At 36.2% G+C, this 20523-nt stretch overlaps 2 protein-coding genes across 2 annotated transcripts; both read left to right on the forward strand.

The window, feature by feature from the left end:
- The first annotated feature begins 1103 nt into the window (after positions 1–1103).
- LOC150094069 (protein ZBED8L-like) lies at positions 1104–18028 on the forward strand. The gene is made up of 2 exons (XM_090412944.1): positions 1104–1232; positions 17696–18028. Exons 1-2 carry the CDS (start codon positions 1104–1106, stop codon positions 18026–18028), a joined length of 462 nt encoding a protein of 153 aa, XP_090269070.1.
- A 27-nt stretch (positions 18029–18055) lies between these two features.
- Positions 18056–18565, forward strand: LOC150094070 (protein ZBED8L-like). Its single transcript, XM_090412945.1, has one exon. The coding sequence runs from the start codon at positions 18056–18058 to the stop codon at positions 18563–18565; it is 510 nt and encodes a 169-aa protein (XP_090269071.1).
- The last annotated feature ends 1958 nt before the right edge of the window (positions 18566–20523 follow it).

The following is a 20523-nucleotide window of genomic DNA, read 5'->3' on the forward strand; positions in this document are numbered from 1 at the left end:
ATTTATCCTGACTGACTCTTTTCTGCTATCCATTTTTTCCACACTACTATCGTTGAGACCAAACTCTCTGCTGCCATGTTCACCGTGCGGTGCGATCTGGAGAATCCGGAAACGGGGATCCCAGTAGTCTTGCACCACTTTCGCACCTGCTTCGGCAAGAGGGGCGATAGTGGATGTCCTGGCTAGAGTAAATCGGCTAGTTGTCTTCCCTACATGGATCAAAGGTGTTGTAGTAAGTCTCTCATCCCAAGATCCGGGATAGAGACCTAAGGCTTGCTGTAGTGCTGGTATAATGTCCCGGGTAGCCCTGACGTTCCACTCCCGAACGTAGTCATTGCTTGTCAGTTAATGACATTCATGTGTAGCTCCTTGGTGAGTGAGGAACTTTGAAGCTGAACCGAAATCCTTGATCATGAATTCGTCATCCTTAAAAGTTTCAGCTGTCATAAGATGGTCCCAGCCGAGTGTTGATATGATACACAAAATATTTGGTAACAGAAGTAAGAAACAAAAGATACGTGATACCTGTACAAATGTACCAATGTTTGTATCCGCACGACAGATGAAAAGCTAATAGGGAAAATAGCATCCCTTCTTTATTCAAAAGGGTTTGCAAGGACAAGCAGCATTTTCTGAAACTGCTAAGAAATTACATTCTGGTAATATCAGAACATGATATGATATTATGGCATGATATTAACTTGTGGTAATATCATGTCAGCAACGGATCATTTGATCAACCAGGAGCATCGTCCTTACATTATACACACCTAAGCCTTCAACTTCTGCAAAAGCAGGGCACACCTCAACTGTCCTGTTATATTGTACATCGCTAATCCACTAAGATGCTTTAAATGCCAGAAATATGTTCATTCCCAAACTGCCTGTTGTAGCTCTACCGCCTGTGCCCGATGTGGTAGTAAAGATTATGATAACAAATCTTGCTCTGCAAAGAAAGCTAAATGTTCCAACTGTCAGGGAGTTATCACCCGGTTAGAAACTAAAAGAGTACAATTATACCACATCAGGATGTAAAAAAAAAATAAAGAAGTGAACTGCCCCTACACATGTTCTGAGATCATCTTATGCTGAGAAGATGGCAGATGGCAGCAAGAAAATGTCAAGATCATCTCAAAAACGTATGTCTACGCCACCGCTTGATAATTTCACCATTTTTAGAGGAAGAGATGGACTTTGGTCGTCCATCTTCCCAAAATCTAAACCTCAGAAGGGTAAGTCCTCAATCCCCGGAAATCAGACACGTTTAATAAGCCTAAACAACAAGAAATTTTAATATGAAACTGACTGTCGTCAGTTTCATATTAAAATATGTTTCATATCGTCAGTTTCATATTATAATCGATATTATCAAGCACCTGCTGACTGTCGTCAGCAGGTGCTTGATAATATCGATATTCTGGGTTTTTCCAGAATATCGATATTATCAAGCACCTGCTGTTAAAACAGAACCGGAGATAGTCCTGCTCATGGAGGAGCAGGACTATCTCCATATCTATCATAGTCGACAGTCATTAGCCTATCCATCACGTCCAGCTTAATATTGCTCTGGAAACAGTAGAGATTCGCTTATTATTGGGATTTGTTGTTATAGTATGTTCAGTTTATTTATCACCGGTTGCCAAGATAAATGAAATTGATTCTGATAACCTTATTTTGCAACCACATGAATCCATACTTCTTATAGGCGACTTTAATAAGTACAACAGTATGAGGTGTAGTGTCAACACAAATAGACAAAACAGTATCATTGAACGAATTTCTTGACGATAACGTATTCTCTCTTTTGAATAATAGTCTCAACACTCTCTTCCAGATGCCTACTCGCTCATATCTGCAATCAATCTTACAATATGCGATCTGCCATTCTTCCCGCAATCCTGACTGGAACACTTTTCTAATCTTGCAATCTTGCAATCAGTTTCTGTCCAAAACCTTAGTGGAAATGAGAATGCCAGGCAGCCAACAAAGATCATAGGGTATATTTCGTAGATTCCCCATCACATCGAACTCAATACTTTTTATGCATAACCGGGCTAAAGCACGTCATGTCAGACGTTAGAGTCAAAAGTAATCTTGGATCTAATTTAGCTCATCAATTAATCAAATAGCCAGTGAAAAAATTATAAGGGATAAAATTTGGAAAATGAAAGGTAGATACAGAAAGATGCGATTATCTCCCCTGGACCGTAATGGATATGTCATTGCTGATCACAACTGCGGACAAAATGGTAGAAACCTTTGCCATAATTTTAGCAATACCTTCATATACCACTGAATTTTCAATATTGAAACATGAGAAATTTCAACAAGAGAAACAGCGCCAAATTTTTCTATCAATAGGCTTGGTCGTTTCTGTCGGTCATTTGTTAAGGAGAGAGTAAAAACGATTTTTTTTACTGTCTCACGCTAATTCAGAAGGTCTCGATGATATCCATTATGAAATGATAACACATCTTTAACCATCTTCTGTCGATCTCTCTTAATACACAACAAAATGCTTGCAGAGGAAGAGTCTCCAGATTCTTGGAATAAGTCAGTTGTTGTTGCTATTTCAAAACAAGGAAAGGATCCAGCACAAGCAAATAATTATCGACTTATTGTTCTGACCAGCTGCCTTTGCAAGATATTGGAGAAAATGGGTAATTATTATTATTATTAACCTTACAAACTACAATAGACTGAAAAGAGCTCTAAGGACATACTACGAACAAGAAACACGCACCCAAAATACCATACAATCTTAATGAAACACAATATATTCGTTCAGGCTTCCAGTTCAGCGACGCATCAATACATTCCAAGTTATTGTGTGTGTGTGTGTGTGTGTGTGTGTGTGTGTGTGTGTGTGTGTGTGTGTGTGTGTGTGTGTGTGTGTGTGTGTGCGCGTGCGTGCGTGCGTGCGTGTGTGCGTGTGCGTGCACGCGAATTTCTCAATCATAGATTTCGTAGCTTCCCAACACAGCAAAAGAAAAACAATAAATAATAACCAACTGGTGTCATCCTGAGATAAGCTTACATATACGCTTCGAGGGCGAAAGCAGAGAAATTAGTTCTCATCCAAGATGTCACCAAATGCATGTAATGTACGTATCACATGTAAACGAATGGATGTAATGTACGTATCACATGTAAACTAATGTATGTAATGTAAGTATCATATGTAATCAAATGTATGTAATGTATGTAATAATTGTAACAAAAGTATGCAATATAGAGTGATTATATCCATTGATATTGTATATATAGAGTGTAAAATTGCAAAGAAACATCTGCAATAATCATCATTATGAATATTATAATAATATACGTTGTAAACAGTTATTGTTAGTATTATTATTTTAAAAAAACTTTATGTACGAGAAAGTATTTGTTATGCATAATTGTGTTCCTATAATGTCTGTAATTTATGTGAGAAATAATAAAAATGTGAAAAAAATTATTATTATTATTGATAATAAGAGGCTGTGTAAGTATGCGAGTGCACGCATGCTGATATCACTGCTCCCATTTTTATAGTTTTAAAGTGGTTTAATTCAGCTTTTTAATTTATAAGAGTTGCAAGGTAATACTACTCGTATGTGTCACGCTGAAGACAGAGATGTATAATTCATCGAAATCAGCTAATTTCTAATTGCTCAGGGGAAGAAAGTTCAAACGACACCGGGACATTGAAAGTCACTAAACAAAACTGTCCTGTAACAAGTGTGCCAAGCGACGAAGGGGTCCTACTGCGTTGCTCGGAAACCATGTGGAAAACAAAGGTGTCTGCGAACCGTATCGAATGGCGCTGTCAACCGTGAGAAAATGACGAACAAAGAATAGACACCGAGCAAAAGCAACGATGCACACCAAGGTAAGTCCATTCCTGATCCAAAAATTTAAGTCCATTCCTGATTCAAAAGATAACTTGGATTCATTGAAACACATGATTAAGGATTTGCTTAATACACACATGGAACAAATTAACAAAACATTCGAGGAGTATGAAGATTACATACAGTACAATAATAAGCTCTATAAAATAATATTAGGAACTGTGTGAGACATAAAGACGAAATTAACGGTAGCGATAGAAGCGCAAGTAAACCTCAAGCTCGAAAATGAAGAATGTGGAAAGAGGTAAACACCCTCAAGTGCCAAATCGAGCACATCCTACAAAAAGAACGAAAAAAGAACTTCAAGTAGAAGGTATACCAAAACAAAAGACAAAAGATTTAAGCACCATAGTGCAATTGATTGGCATTTGTACTGAAATTGGCATTCCAGTCGCAACCACAGACGTCACTTCTGTTAACCGAGGCCCACATAAAAAACAAAGAGATACCACCACAAATCATCACTCATTTAACCAGCAGAAGTCTAAGAGACCGTCTTGTAGCAGTAAGCAAGAAAAGAAAGCCAACAACATCTCTCCTAACTGACAAGAATCTCCCAACACCAATTTACATATCTGAACACTCGACTCTGTACTTTAAAAATCTTTTATACCAAGCAAGGAAAACAAAAACAGAGAAATACTACAAGTTTCAGTGAATTAAGGATTCACAGAGATAGAAAGAAAATCCTCCAGTTAAAATAATTGCAAGAGAATCCGACACACGCCGTCTACCAAATATATAATACATTATCTCTTCCCACCGTAAGAACGAGACTTAAAATTATTTCAAAAACCATATCATGGAAATCCCAAATCGAGGCGAATACATTCAGTCAGAAAATATAACTTTCAAATTCTTTGAAGAAATGTACAGACAGCATTTCCACCAATACCAACTTCATTATCATACACACAAACATAAGAAGTATAAAGAAACTCAGGGTTACATTGATAACATTGCTGAACTACACCAGTAGTATACCAGGCACTTCTGACCAGATCAAGATCAAGAAAAGATAAGGAATCGTGACGTGATTGGTTGTTGATTTGATGACGTCTTGTAAGCGTGACGTCATGCGATTGGAATGTTAGGAATTTCCCTGTCGGCATATGTGTCAATGGGTTCAGTTCTTGTATTTTGGTTCGCGTATGGCATTATGGGTGATGGTAGAGATAAGGATTCATGTTGTGATTGGTGGTGCACTTCTGATTAGATGAAGATCAAGATAAGATAAGGAATCGGGACGTGGGTGTTGTTATGAGATGAAGATAAGTGACGTCATTTGTTAGTTGTAAATATGTGACGTTATTGTTTTGAATGGAAAGGATGACATTTGAGATAAGTAATCATGTCGTGATTAGTGGGACACTTCTAACAAGATCAAGATCAAGATAAGATAAGGAATCGTGACGTGAATGTTTGTTGTTATGAGATGTAGATAAGTGACGTCATTTGTTAGTTGTAAATAAGAGACGTTATTATTTTGAATAGAAAGGATGATATTAGAGATAAGGAATCGTGTCGTGATTGGTGGACACTTCTGAGCAGATGAAGATCAAGATAAGATAAGGAATCGTGACATGGATGTTTGTTGTTATGAGTTGTAAATAAGTGATGTTATTGTTTTGAATGGAAAAGGGAGATATATTAGAGATAAGGAATCGTGTCGTGATTGGTGGACACTTCTGACCAGATCAAGATCAAGATAAGACAAGGAATCGTGACGTGGATGTTTGTTGTTATTGAGTTTAGAATGTTTGGAATTTCGCTCGGGCCCTCGTCTGTCGGGGACATCATGTGATGTGTTTGGTGATATTTAGAGATAAGAATCGTGACGTTATGTGTTTGGAAATTTCTGGGGAACATATGTCTCTCTGTGATATCACATAGTGTTTTGGTTTGGCTATGGAATTGTGGGCGATGTTTTTGAGATAAGATATCTTGGAATTTCCCAGGGTGACACACATCCGTCATTGTCGTCATGTTTTGTTTGGTTGTCTAAGGATGGGTGTACTAATTTCCAATACATTATGGGGTATTTTTTCTTTCCTCTTAAAGGTGGGAATTCTTAGAGTAGAGTAGAGTTATGATGGCGCCCGTGTTTAGGATTTTCTGAATAATTTAATTATATATACTAATGTCACTCAAACATACATTTTCATTTTCTTCTATAGATGGTAGTACTAATTTCCAATACATTTTGGGGTATTTCTTTCCTCTTAAAGGGCGGGAATTCTTAGAGTAGAGTCTAGTGGCGGCTGTTTTTCGAGCTTTTCTGAATAATTTTATTATATGCTGGTGTCCCTCAAACATACACTTTTTTTTTTTGCTCCGAAGTTTTCATTATCAGTTGGAGGTGACATTACTAAAAGATTATTGTCAAATGACAATATCTTTTTCGATTTAACGTTATCTTGTTTACAAATGTTTGGGTAATGGTGTTTTTTTTAGTTTACATGAAGCGGTATTTTAAAAGTAACGGAGACTTAAAAGGTTGCAATAACTTTTTTGTATGTAGTCTAGAAATGCTAATGATAATTTAAATTTACATACAGTTTTCCAGAATGATTCTTTTTAATGCAAATAGATATTCCAAAATAGTTGAATTTTTATCCACACCACAACACACAAAAACACAATCTTGAAAGAACGAAATTCTGTAATAATCTGAAAAGCTATTTGACCTTTGTTCCTTAGATTTCTGTCCGTTTGGTCCACTGTTAATTCCTTAGCATAGGGTCATACGATGTTTGATGTGACTATATGTTTTTAGCATTCACATGATTCGTTCATTGTGACACACATATCCTAAGTCGTGTGTGTTTCATGAGTAATAATCCGGAACCGAGCGGTAATTTCAAATCGTGGTATTAACCTTTTAAATGACTCATATTCTTCCTTTGATGTTTTGCGCGGTATTATCAGTTCGGGGGAAGTACGACTGTTTTTCTATAGTTAAATATTTAATTAGATTACTATCCGATTGGTTCTCTGTTTAATTCCTTCCCACAGTTGCTCATGCTATGTTTTCCTAAGCTTGGTGGGAAAGTCTATGCACCTTTTTGTTTAGGGTAAGTGTAATTTCCTGTTTTGAATTCCGAGTGCTGTTAGGGTATGGAATTCTGACAAGTGAAATGATTTTTTTTTTCAAATTGAATGATTATTTTCTGTATTTTACTTTTAAAATTCAGTTCAATTACACATTCTAACAGAATAACTGAGCAAAATTAATGAATAAATAAAATGTATGTGGATTTATTTTTCAACACTGTAGATTTCTTATTAAATCTTATCTTAAAGATATCTCTCTTATCCAGTCGCCAAATTGTTGTACGTAAGTGAGAAATCGTGTGTGTGTGTGTGTAGTATAGTTAGCCCACCGTTTGTAGGTCCCTGCTTCGCGTCTTTCCAAGAATAGTCGATTCATGCTGAAGGGGAGAAAGAAATGAAAGATGTCCGAATTGGTCGCCAACATGCAAAATCACATGCTTTATAGGTAAAATTTTCCAACTGTTATACAAGCAACATAGTTAACTACAATAATCATAAAAGAGAAGTTAATTTTCCGACCGGTAATAATAAACAACTCATCCTACAATACGGACTGATTACCCTATTATCGGAATGGGTTCTCCTTTTTCTGAGATGCGCAGAAGTGTCGAGGGACCTCTAATCGGTGGGCGAACTATAACGTGTTGGTTTAAAATATCTAATGGCTCTGTAAAATAACCAAATTCTAGCAGTATTGTAACATTTCAGGTTAAATCTTCTCCACTAAAATTCTGGTTATTAATTTAATACCCGATTATTCCTTTTGCTTCCAAGAGTTGACAGTTTCTTGATATATTTGAGGGCTTGCATGAACAAATAAGACTTTTAATTCACTGAGTCAAAAAAAAATCTGGTTAGTTTGTGGCATGAAATATTACAAGGAGAAAAAAAAATTTATGGTCTTACTTAAATTTGTATTTTGACTGTTGTCCTCTCACCCCGACTCTTTTTTTTTCCACAGTAGGGATATTCATATATTTTAACACAATTATTATATTAGATATTCTTTCCAACACAAATAAATAATTATGCATTCTTATTTCAAATGAATATTAGCTCAGAAAGAAAGAAAGAAAATTGTAAAGAGAATAATGTTTACCTTCAAATAACTACTTTGGAATCACAGCAAGCAAGAAATTCATCACCTTTTCAAAGTTTTGAAATTCCTACGCATATTGTTTTCATCATTTGGTATCATTTAAATAAAGAACGGTTCTGGCTATAAACTTTGTTAATGTTATTGATTTTTCTCTTCCAATGGCGGTCATTTTTTTTTTTTTTTGATACATTCATGCTGATTCCTTGTTATCTGCACGCTACGATACCTTTTTATTTTCTACAACAAACGTTTTTGAGTTTAAGTAATGTGATTAGCTAAAATATCAGCTGTTTGTCTCTGTAAATAATCAAATTCTGACAGTCGTATTGTTTGAATTTGGTACGACTGTTTTTTCTAGTCTGATGAAGGTATCTACAGATGTAGTAACAAATTGTCACTTATCAGTTCATTTTTACTTTATTCACAAAACTACAAATCTGTTATTTGGTATGGTCTCTGTTTTTAATTCCCCCATCACCAGCATGCGAAAACATGTCTGTGAGTCATCTGCGCGAAAGTTTCATTTTGGAAGGAACGGTCAGGGTAAATAGTCAGGTAACCAGTACTATAAGGAAAAACAATCGAGTCGAGTTCTTTTCAATTACACTTCAAACTACACTTCAATACCCACATTGCACACATATGCGCCAAAGCAAACACAGTCATAGCCCAAACATACCCACAACTAACAGACGCAGCTGCTTAAGCATAGACAACAAACTACTCATCTACAAGTCAATAATAAGACCCATAATAACATACGGATCACCCGTGTAGAGTCACACAGCACCTTACAACATCAAAAAACTCCAAACAATACAAAACAAATGTCTAAGAATGTCATTTGACGCCCCTTGGTTCGTACGAAACACACAACTCCATTGAGAAGCAAATATACCGACAATTCTCAAATTCCTCCAACAAACGGCCACAAGTTACTTCACACAAGCAGCCACCCACCCAAACCAACTAATATGGTCAGCAACAGATTATAATGAACATGATACAATGAAACACAAACGCCCCAAAACTATCCTGCTATTCCAAAACTAACTATAAACCACACAGACAGTCCGAACAGGGCGAGCGCTTGCTCAATAACTACCCCCCCCCCTCAAGAGACAGACACACAAGACAAAGGGAGTAAATGACAAGGGTTTGGTTCTCCATCACACCAGTTTAAGTCACAAGTCGAGTGTCTTTCAGTTACTGCAATTCGTTAATCCAGTGCAGCTATCGTAATGTGTTGTGTTGTGGTGTTTGTGTCCAATAAAGTAAAATAATGAGTAAACCACAAAGGTCTTTGAAATTTTCTTTCATCAGGAAAATAGTGTGAACTAAATATTGTGAAATATTTTTAGGTAATTACAAGTTTCGATTTTTTTTTCTTTGTAAGTAATATTTCAGCAAAATAAAATAAGCATTTGTAAAACTTAAATGAACAAAGATGTGTGTTGTTGTTGTGTTTTCAACAGTGAAATTTTTACTCAGTTATTCAGTTTAGAATTTGATAATTAAATCCATAACTTTATACCTTAATGCAATTCTGTTTAATTATTGTAAAAAAAAAATCACTACTGTGAAATTGATGCCAGGAACATGGGAAACCTGATATCCTGTAATTAATTATTTAGAAATTTGTCTAATGCTACCTATTGACATTGTTTGAGTTATCTGTAAACATTTCGTTCGCATACTCGAAAATCCTACCTGTTAGAATTTGGTGATTTTACAGAGAGAAAGCAGATAATTTTTCCCAAAACGTAACTTAAACTCTTAAAGTTTGGTATAGAAAAAAGGTTTGTACTCTCCAGATAACATAAATACAAATTTTACCTTTTCCCACACAAAGTAAGATAAAAATTTGGTTATTTTACAGAGTGAAGATATTTTAACTCATCACGTTACCAACTCTTAAAATAGCTTTATGTAAAAAAGAAAAGAAGGTACCTTTTTCTTTTCTTTTCAAATATTTGTACATGATAAAAGTTTAAAAAATATCACTGCCAGTCGAAACTTTTTTTTTTTTTTCAAATCTTGACAACACATAGTTATAGTTGGTGAATAAAGTACAAATGAACTGAAAAGTGACAATTTTGTTACTACACCTGTAGATACCTTCACCAAACTAGAAAAAAACAGTCGTACCAAATTCAAACAATACGACTGTTAGAATTTGTTTATTTACAGAGAGACAATTGATATTTTAGCCAATCACATTACTTAAACTCAAAAAACGTTTGTTGTAGAAAATAAAAAGGTATCGTAGCGTGCAGATAACAAGGAATCAGCATGAATGTATCAAAAAAAATGACCGCCATTGGAAGAGAAAAATCAATAACATTAACAAAGTTTATAGCCAGAACCATTCTTCATTTAAATGATACCATGGGTAGGAATTTCAAAACTTTGAAAAGGTGATGAATTTCTTGCTTGCTGTGATTCCAAAATAGTTATTTGAAGGTAAACATTATTTTCTTTACAATTTTCTTTCTTTCTTTCTGAGCTAATATTCATTTGAAATAAGAATACATAATTATTTATTTGTGTTGGAAAGAATATCTAATATAATAATTGTGTTAAAATATATAAATATCCCTACTGTGAAAAAAAGGAGTCGGGGTGAGAGGACAACAGTCAAAATACAAATTTAAGTAAGACATAACATTTTTTTTTTTCCTTGTAAAATTTCATGCCACAAACTAACCAGATTTTTTTTTTTTTTGACTCAGTGAATTGAAAGTCTTATTTGTTCATGCAAGCCCTCAAATATATCAAGAAACTGTCAACTCTTGGAAGCAAAAGGAATAATCGGGTATCAAATTAATAACCAGAATTTTAATGGAGAAGATTTCACCTGAAATGTTACAATTCTGCTAGAATTTGTTATTTTACAGAGCCATTAGATATTTTAAACCAACACGTTACTACACACACGATTTCTCACTTAGGTACAACAATTTGGCGACAGGATAAGAGAGATATCTTTAAGATAAGACTTAATAAGAAATCTACAGTGTTGGAAAATAAATTCACATACATTTTATTTATTCATTAATTTTGCTCAGTTATTCTGTTAGAATGTGTAATTGAACTGAATTTTAAAAGTAAAATACAGAAAATAATCATTCAATTTGAAAAAAAAAATCATTTCACTTGTCAGAATTCCATACCCTAACAGCACTCGGAATTCAAAACAGGAAATTACACTTACCCTAAACAAAAAGGTGCATAGACTTTCCCACCAAGCTTAGGAAAACATAGCATGAGCAACTGTGGGAAGGAATTAAACAGAGAACCAATCGGATAGTAATCTAATTAAATATTTAACTATAGAAAACAGTCGTACTTCCCCCGAACTGATAATACCGCGCAAAACATCAAAGGAAGAATATGAGTCATTTAAAAGGTTAATACCACGATTTGAAATTACCGCTCGGTTCCGGATTATTACTCATGAAACACACACGACTTAGGATATGTGTGTCACAATGAACGAATCATGTGAATGCTAAAAACATATAGTCACATCAAACATCGTATGACCCTATGCTAAGGAATTAACAGTGGACCAAACGGACAGAAATCTAAGGAACAAAGGTCAAATAGCTTTTCAGATTATTACAGAATTTCGTTCTTTCAAGATTGTGTTTTTGTGTGTTGTGGTGTGGATAAAAATTCAACTATTTTGGAATATCTATTTGCATTAAAAAGAATCATTCTGGAAAACTGTATGTAAATTTAAATTATCATTAGAATTTCTAGACTACATACAAAAAAGTTATTGCAACCTTTTAAGTCTCCGTTACTTTTAAAATACCGCTTCATGTAAACTAAAAAAAACACCATTACCCAAACATTTGTAAACAAGATAACGTTAAATCGAAAAAGATATTGTCATTTGACAATAATCTTTTAGTAATGTCACCTCCAACTGATAATGAAAACTTTGGAGCAAAAAAAAAAAAGTGTATGTTTGAGGGACACCAGCATATAATAAAATTATTCAGAAAAGCTCGAAAAACAGCCGCCACTAGACTCTACTCTAAGAATTCCCGCCCTTTAACAGGAAAGAAATACCCCAAAATGTATTGGAAATTAGTACTACCATCCATAGAAGAAAAAAAAACTGTATGTTTGAGTGACATTAGTATATATAATTAAATTATTCAGAAAACCTAAACACGGACGCCATCACAACTCTATTCTACTCTAAGAATTCCCACCTTTAACAGGAAAGAAAGAAATACCCCATAATGTATTGGAAATTAGTACAGCCATCCTTAGACAACCAAACAAAACATGACGACAATGACGGATGTGTGTCACCCTGGGAAATTCCAAGATATCTTATCTTAAAAACATCGCCCTACAATTCCATAGCCAAACCAAAACACCATGTGATATCACAGAGAGACATATGTTCCCCAGAAATTTCCAAACACATAACGTCACGATTCTTATCTCTAAATATCACCAAACACACCACGTGATGTCCCCGACAGACGAGGGCCCGAGCGAAATTCCAAACATTCTAAACTCAATAACAACAAACATCTATGTCACGATTCCTTATCTTATCTTGATCTTGATCTGGTCAGAAGTGTCCACCAATCACGACACGATTCCTTATCTCTAATATATCTCCCTTTTCCATTCAAAACAATAACGTCACTTATTTACAACTAACAAATGATGTCCCTTATTTACAACTAACAAATGACGTCACTTATCTACATCCCTCAAGAACAAACATTTACGTCACGATTCCTTATCTTATCTTGATCTTCATTCGGTCAGAAGTGCACCACCAATCACAACACGAATCCTTATCTCTACCATCATCCATAATGCCATACGTGAACCAAAATACAAGAACTCAACCCATTGACACATATGCCCACAGGGAAATTCCGAACATTCCAATCACATTGACGTCACGCCCACAAAGATGTCATCAAATCAACAACCAATCACATCACAATTCCTTATCTTATCTTGATCTTGATCTGGTCAGAAGTGCCTGGTATGCTACTTACACCTTGACAAATATAGACTTACTAATACTTGCAGAAGTTGGCATGAACATTGTAGAAACGTATGCACATAACTTGGATAACAACCAGACCTACAATTTATGTACACCAAACAAGAGGAGATGGCATCGTGGCATTTATCAAAGAAAAATACACTGTGACCGAAAAACAAACTCGTTCCGAACATGCGGAAACTAATTTTCTAAATCACAAATAGCAACAAACAAAGCATCAAATACACAATAAACATAATATACAGACCCGCACATAATAATTAACTCAGCTATCTGCATGAATTAGAATAAGGGCTAAGTGGCTTTGAATCCCGTACAACACATTGGCTTATCCTAATAGGAGACATTCACATAAATACTGTTGACCATGCTTCTTCAACCACTAACACATACCTTGATGTACTTCGATACACCGAATTTTACTGGCTTTTTATAACAGAGTGACGGCTGAGTTGGATAAAGGAAGTAGCTCCACAATAATTTTGGTGGATTTTGTAAAGGCATTTGAAGGATACCACATGGAACTCTGTTACAGAAATTAGAACAAATGGGAATGGATATAACTCTGGTTATGTGGATAACAGGATTTCTGCTGGACAGATGTGAAAAAGTGTTATATAGAGCGCAGAATCAAGGCAAAAGCAGGTGACTATTTGTGTGCCGCAAGGTTCAGTACGAGGACCACTGCTGTTTCATTTGTACATAAATGATATAGGAAATAACCTTAAAGGTAATGTTTAGTTGTTTTTGATGATGATAAATTAGGTAAGGTAATAGTTAATGAAGGCAATGAGAAGAGCTTACAGGACAATTTAAATAGGCAGTCAGCAGAGGCAAAACATAACGGTTGTCCGTTTAATATGGAGATGTAAAGTTACGCAATGGCTGGTATTCACCCCCTCCCCACCTTCAATTCGAAGATCTGCATTCTCAGCTGACGAAAGAAGACAAATGAATGATGAATGCCACCCACCTTTCGGCCAGATCACAGTGCCACAAAGACTAAGAACCCGACATAGCTTCCTAGCAACTGTTGAACCACCTAAAATCCCTCCAGAGACAAGTCTTCAACAATGGTTCACTATACTCTGAGAATAATACTGGTATTTCAACAGCCGACCATCTTCCACGTGGTACCCACTTGTACTTGAATGCTTGGAAAAGCCTCAACAGACTTCGAACGACAGGACGCTGCAAATAAAACCTCATCAAATGGGGCTACCTCATTGGACCAAATAATTGTGAGTGCGAGACAACTCAGTCCATGGAACACTTTCTATCTTGTCCCCTTCTACAATCGCCTTGCACAAAAGAGGACCTTATATCCTGTACAGAAAGAGCAGTTGATTGCGCAAGATACTGGAGGAATATCTGACCATATTTATTGTATATAAGTTATGTATAGTTTCTTTTTCCTTCATATTTTACGTACTAGTCCCTGTGTAATTCACCAACCAAATTTAAGATGTTCTCATTTTTAATGTATCCTAATTTGCTGTAAATAATGTAGACCCACTTACTCACTACTGTACCACTTCTGTTTGGATACGAAATAAATAAAAAGTTATGCATTTTGGGATAAACAGATTACAAGCTGTGTAGCACATTGATGGAAATGTACTGTGCGCCCACAAATGAAAGACCCTTCAACATTTGTACGCATGTCAGAAGAAGGAGAATCCATTCCGATGATTGGGCAATAAATCCATTTTGTGGGATGAATTGTTTATTATTAGACGTCGGAAAATTAACATTTCTTTTATGAACATTGAAGTGTTTAAAGTGTCAACTATTTTGCTTGTATAACAGTTGGGAAATTTTACGCTTATGCACGTGATTTCGCGTATTGGTAACGAATTCGTACATCGCCTTCTTCATTTCTCCCCTTCAACATGAATTGACTCTTCTTGACACCGAGCCAACTGAGGGTCTCGGATCTGTGGTCGCACAGTACTCCAGGAAATAGATTTAATTAAAGATTTAAAGATTTAGGGAAAAGTGTTTTGTTATGCATATTACTTAGGTCTGACGTTGTTGACTTTTTCTTCTTGCTAGCAGCTAGAATGCTATCTCTCCAGCGTTCACTGGTGAAGTGTGCGATGACTGGTCGCTCTTTACTTCCTTGTGGCCCTCGGTTACTACTACCACCACTACGAAGTAAAGAGCGACCAGTCATCGCACACTTCACCAGTGAACGCTGGAGAGATAGCATTCTAGCTGCTAGCAAGAAGAAAAAGTCAACAACGTCAGCTTCTCCCACTTAAGTGGGGTCACTGTTTGTAATGAGTTTCCTCCACATCCTCCTGTCTTGGGCTGTCACCACATCCAAGTTCTTCATCTTCAAGTCCTCTTCTACCAGCTCCCTCCATCTCTTCTTTGGCCGCCCACGCTTCCGCCTTCCTTGCACATCCATCTGTATGACCCTTCTTCCCACATATTCGTCCTCCCTCCTCATCACATGAACAAACCATCTCAACCTTGCCTCCTCTATTTTCGCTCCTAAGTTCGTAACTTTCACTGTTCCCCTGACATAGTCATTTCTCAGACGATCCTTTCTGGTCACACCGCACATCCACCTAAGCATTCTCATCTCTGCTACTTCCATCCTGCTGATGTTATTTTTCCTCAGGGCCACAGTTTCTATAGCATATGTCATAGCTGGCCTCACTACTGTCCTATAAATTTTGGCTTTCAGATTGATCGGCACCCTCTTATCGCATAACACTCCAGCCATCTCCCTCCAGTTCCTCCAACCTGCTTGTATCCTGCATCCCACTTCCTTCTCAGCTCCTCCATCTTCTTCCACTGTTGAACCTAAGTATCTAAAGTCTCTCACCTTCCTGATGACATTTCCTTCCAGCTCCAGATCTGTCTCCTGGCCACCGCCCACTGCGCAACACATATACTCTGTCTTACTTCTGCTCAGTCTCATACCTCTCTCTTCCAGTACTTTTCTCCATCTTTCCAGTTTAGTTCCCGCTTCTTCTCTTGAATCTACACACAGTAAGATGTCATCTGCATACAACATTGTCCAAGGCGCATCTTCTCTCACCTCCTCTGTTACCACCTCCATCACAATATTAAACAGAAACGGACTTAATGCTGACCCTTGATGCAAGCCAACTGTTACTTGAAAATTTTCTGTCTGTCCCAAACAGGTCCGAACACTTGTCTTCACATTTCTGTACATTTCCCACACCAACCGGACATATTTCTCCGGCACTTTCTTCTCCCTCAGCCACCTCCAGACTTCTTGCCTTGGCACTCTATCGTATAATAATATTTATTAATAGTACTAGTACTATTAATAAATATTATTATTAAGAATATTTTTATTATTATTCTGATAACACTTTTTATTCCTGATAGGGAATAGATGACGAGAGTGGAATAATAATTATGATAGTTGGAAGCAGTTAACCTCCACTGCTAGCCAATCGGAGATAAGTGACCCTTGACTCTAGGGTCACCTATCTCACCTATCTGTTTAGGAGACGTCACGCCATGTTGAACTCCAAACAACTTGGATGATAAGGCGTTGTCAAGTGGCTAAGCAGATATTATTTGTCAGTTGTCTATTACCCGCCTTAACCTTATTTTTGACACGTGTTTTTGCTTTGTTTAAGTCGATTTAAGTCGTTATTTAATTTAATTTATTTCATTAGTTTTATTTTAAGTATAAGATTTTCATTTATTAACCATATTTTGGTTTTATGTTAGTTCGATAATTTGATTAATATATTTTCTCCTTGCTCGATTAATTTTCGATGATCAATAAAATAATTAAATACTGCCTTCATCTTGGGGACATGTCTTAGTGCCACGTTTACCAATAAATTATTGTAAATTTAAATGAAGTTTATAAAACTTAGATTAAATCACTGTCTTTTTTACCCTTCAGATGACATCAATTAGAAAAAGAATAGACCAGGAAGAGTTCCTCAATTATGGGTTTACACAAATAGAAGACAAAGGAATAATGAAACCAGAGTGTGTTGTCTGTTTGAAAGTACTGACTGAGAATCTTTCTAAAAGAGTCATTTGAAGAAACCCTTGGATAATTTGCACCCACATCTGTCTTCCAAACCGCGGAAATACTTTGTAAATTTGGAAATGTCTGTCAAAAGACAAAGACTGGACAGCAACTTGAAAGGTACATTCGATCAACGTTGAGCATCAAAGGCTAGCTTTGAAGTGGCCTGGTTGATTTCCTGAAACAAGAAACCATATACTATTGGTGAGGAATTGGTTAAACCAGCAGCTTTGAAAATGGTAGAGATTATGTGTTCAGAAAGAAGCCATGAAACTAAATTCAGTGCCCTTGTCTGCAAAAGTTGTGAAAGAAAGAATTTCTATTTTAGCAGAAAATGTGAATGAGCAAGTTATTTCTTCAATAAAAGAGAGTAAATGCTTTGCTATTCAGCTTGATGAGACTATAGATGTCAGTAGTAATTCGCAACTGATGGTGTATGTTCGCTACAAAGGGTTACATGCAATTGATGAGGAATTGTTGTTTTGTTCTCCTCTCGAGTTGCGATCTCGTGGAATTGATGTCTTCAATAAAGTTAATGATACTTTAATAACGTTAATTTAAAGTGGGAAGACTGCATTGCTGTGTCTGTTGATGGAGCACCAGCTATGTTGAGTCATATAAGTGGTTTTTCAGCTTTGGCAAGAGAGAATAATCCAAAAATTGAAGTTAACCACTGTATGATCCATCGCCAGGCACTGCTTGTGAAACATTTGGAACCTGCACTGGAAGCCTTCATGCATGATTTTCTCAAGGTTGTCAATGTTGTCAAATGCCATGCAATAAACACGCGACTATTTCGTGAATTATGTAAAGACGGTGAGGCTGAATATACAGACCTACTTCATCATACAGAAGTGAGGTGGTTCTCACGTGGAAATGTTCTGAACCGAGTGTGAGCTCTCAAAACTGAACTTGTAATTTTTATGGTTGATCAAAAGCATGTTCTCGCAGATAAGTTTACAAACTCCTCGTGGGTTGCACATCTACCATATTTAGCTGATATTTTTGAATATGTGAATGCATTGAACGAAGAATTGCAAGAAAAAAACATCAATATAATTTCAGCCAGAGAAAAGATTTTAGCGTTTGGATCAAAGCCTTTATATTGGAGACAGAAAGCAGAACAAAACAAGATAGCTGCCTTTTCAAAGTTAGCTTTGTTTTTGGAATATTGTGAAAATATTACTTTTGAAGACATCAAGGATACGGTCATAAGGCATTCTACAAAACTCCAAGAGCGGTTCTCTGATTACTTTCCAGATCTTGATCCACATACTGTCAGTTGGGTTGTAGATCCCTTTAAATGTGAAATTGCTGATGTACCAGAAGAGCCTCAAGGGTTGGCAGAGGCATTTTTGAACTTCGATCCAATAATGAAGCACGTATTGAATTTGAAAACAAAGCAGATCTGTCCTATTTTTGGATGTCAATAGCTGCAAAGGCTTTCAAAATTGCACATGAGGAGGCAGTCAAAAAGCTGATGCCTTTTGCAACAACCTACCTTTGCGAACAAGGATTTTCCACTCTAATGAATTTGCAAACAAAGCCGAGAAATCGATTGGACCCAGGAGACAGTATCCAAATTGCTCTGACATCAAAATTCCCCAATTGTGATGTTATTGTATTCAAAAATGAAACAACATCATTTCTCCAAAACCTGAAGTGAAAAGGTTTTGAAAGAAATCCTTCTGTTTCATAATGATGATATTAATTTATTTTATACTTTTTATACTTATAATTGTATTCTCCGTATAAATAAATTCAATAAACCTTTTGAATTTAAATAATCTATGATTTTTTATATGATTTTTAAATAATCTATGATTTTTGGCGTTACTCCCTTTCAAATCAAGGGAGTAACGCCAGCGTAAATATATATATTTTGGTGTAACAGGCAAAAAGTTCCCCTACTCCTGCCCTAGAGTATCGGTAATTTTAATCAGCATCTGGTGAAGACAGAAAGACAAATAGTGCAGTTTAGTTGTATCTGGGTCTATCGCAATTATATTATTGCCTGAACTAATGGGAGTTCTACGGTCGATACAAATTGCCTTACATATTAAAAACTCGAGTTTCCATTAGAAAACCCTTTTTGTCCATGCCTTCCCTTTAACCCTCTACTCTTCTTGCATGAAATGAAAAATTCCATCCGCCGTTATTTTGTGTGATGCTTTCAAAAGTTTTGAAGATCCCCATCATAACTCCTTTATCTCTTTTGTAGAATCTGCAGGGCAGGAATTTCAAGTCTGTCCTTGCATTATGAAATGGATTCCCCTCTACTCTGCCAGTACTCTCTTTGTACCCTTTTTGTTGTAGCAGCATTACTTTGTAACACAGGAGAGTAGATCTGCACACATGAGTCCAAAAGGTTGTACTAAGGCTCTTCGTGCAATTATCCTCTGTGTTGCATTTGCAATGTTCGCTGTATAGCCTCTTAAAATCCAAGATCTCGCTCCTGATCAGAGTCTTCTGTCATAATCACATAAGATTATACACCACTGGGTGATACTTATTATTATATTACACATCACATCAAAGTGCGTAATTTTACGTTCACTGTCATTGACCTGAGAACCATTTTCACTTATTCACAATTCCGGCTTATTCAAATTATTCAACAAATGCTCAGTTGGTGACCTGATTAACCTGCCTATCTTGGCATTATCAGCAGACAGTTGTCTCTTGTCAAGTTCTTCCGGATGTGATCATATATAAAGACTGAATGAAATGGGCCAAAGGATTAAAGTTTGTGGTGCACCCTGGTTAACTTAATTCTACAGACTCACATATCCATACACCACATTTTGATCAGTCACCCATCTTTTTTTACAAGATAACTGGTCATAAAATACTCTCAGATCTTCAAACGTATGTATCCGTTCCATGCTGTATCCTGTCAAGCTTCGAATATTCATTATCTCCTCTTTAAAGCACCGTAACATTCTAAGATGTGAATAAGTTGCTCAAACTTCCCCTAGTAAATCTACTCAGATGACTTCAAAGTATAGATGTATACATTTTCTCTTTCTCAAACCTTTTCTATTTTCAGTCTATTGGAAACCTTGCAAACTGAGTGATTGTAATAGGTCGATAGTTACACGTCAGTCCTTGCATCACCCTTGTGCGATAGGTTTATCGTACATTCTTTCGGCTCTTGTAGAATCATTCCTGTGCGGTGACTCAAACTGTGCAATTAGGTTGAATGTAAAGACAGATCCACTGAACAGTCTTTTAACTTCCCTGCTGATATCCGATCAAATCCTACTGAAACATTCTTATCCAGTTTATTTATGCAACAGCTCTAGTAGCTCCTCTTCCTCCTGACACATCTAAGTTTTTAAGTCCAATGTAGAGATCGCATTTCTCACTATGTTGCATACATCAGTTGGAC

The sequence above is a fragment of the Typopeltis vanoorti genome, chromosome 23 (genome assembly GCF_054136105.1).
Source record: "Typopeltis vanoorti isolate ZY-2024b chromosome 23, IOZ_Tvanoo_1.0, whole genome shotgun sequence".
NCBI classification, from domain to species: domain Eukaryota; kingdom Metazoa; phylum Arthropoda; class Arachnida; order Uropygi; family Thelyphonidae; genus Typopeltis; species Typopeltis vanoorti.

Bases quoted from the DNA above. Each gene is read 5' to 3' on its own strand.
- LOC150094069 (XM_090412944.1), top strand. From the start codon at position 1,104: ATGGCAGCAAGAAAATGTCAAGATCATCTCAAAAACGTATGTCTACGC. The intron at 1,233-17,695 runs GTAAGTCCTCAA...GTTAATTTAAAG, and splicing joins AAAATCTAAACCTCAGAAGG to TGGGAAGACTGCATTGCTGT.
- LOC150094070 (XM_090412945.1), top strand. From the start codon at position 18,056: ATGGTTGATCAAAAGCATGTTCTCGCAGATAAGTTTACAAACTCCTCG.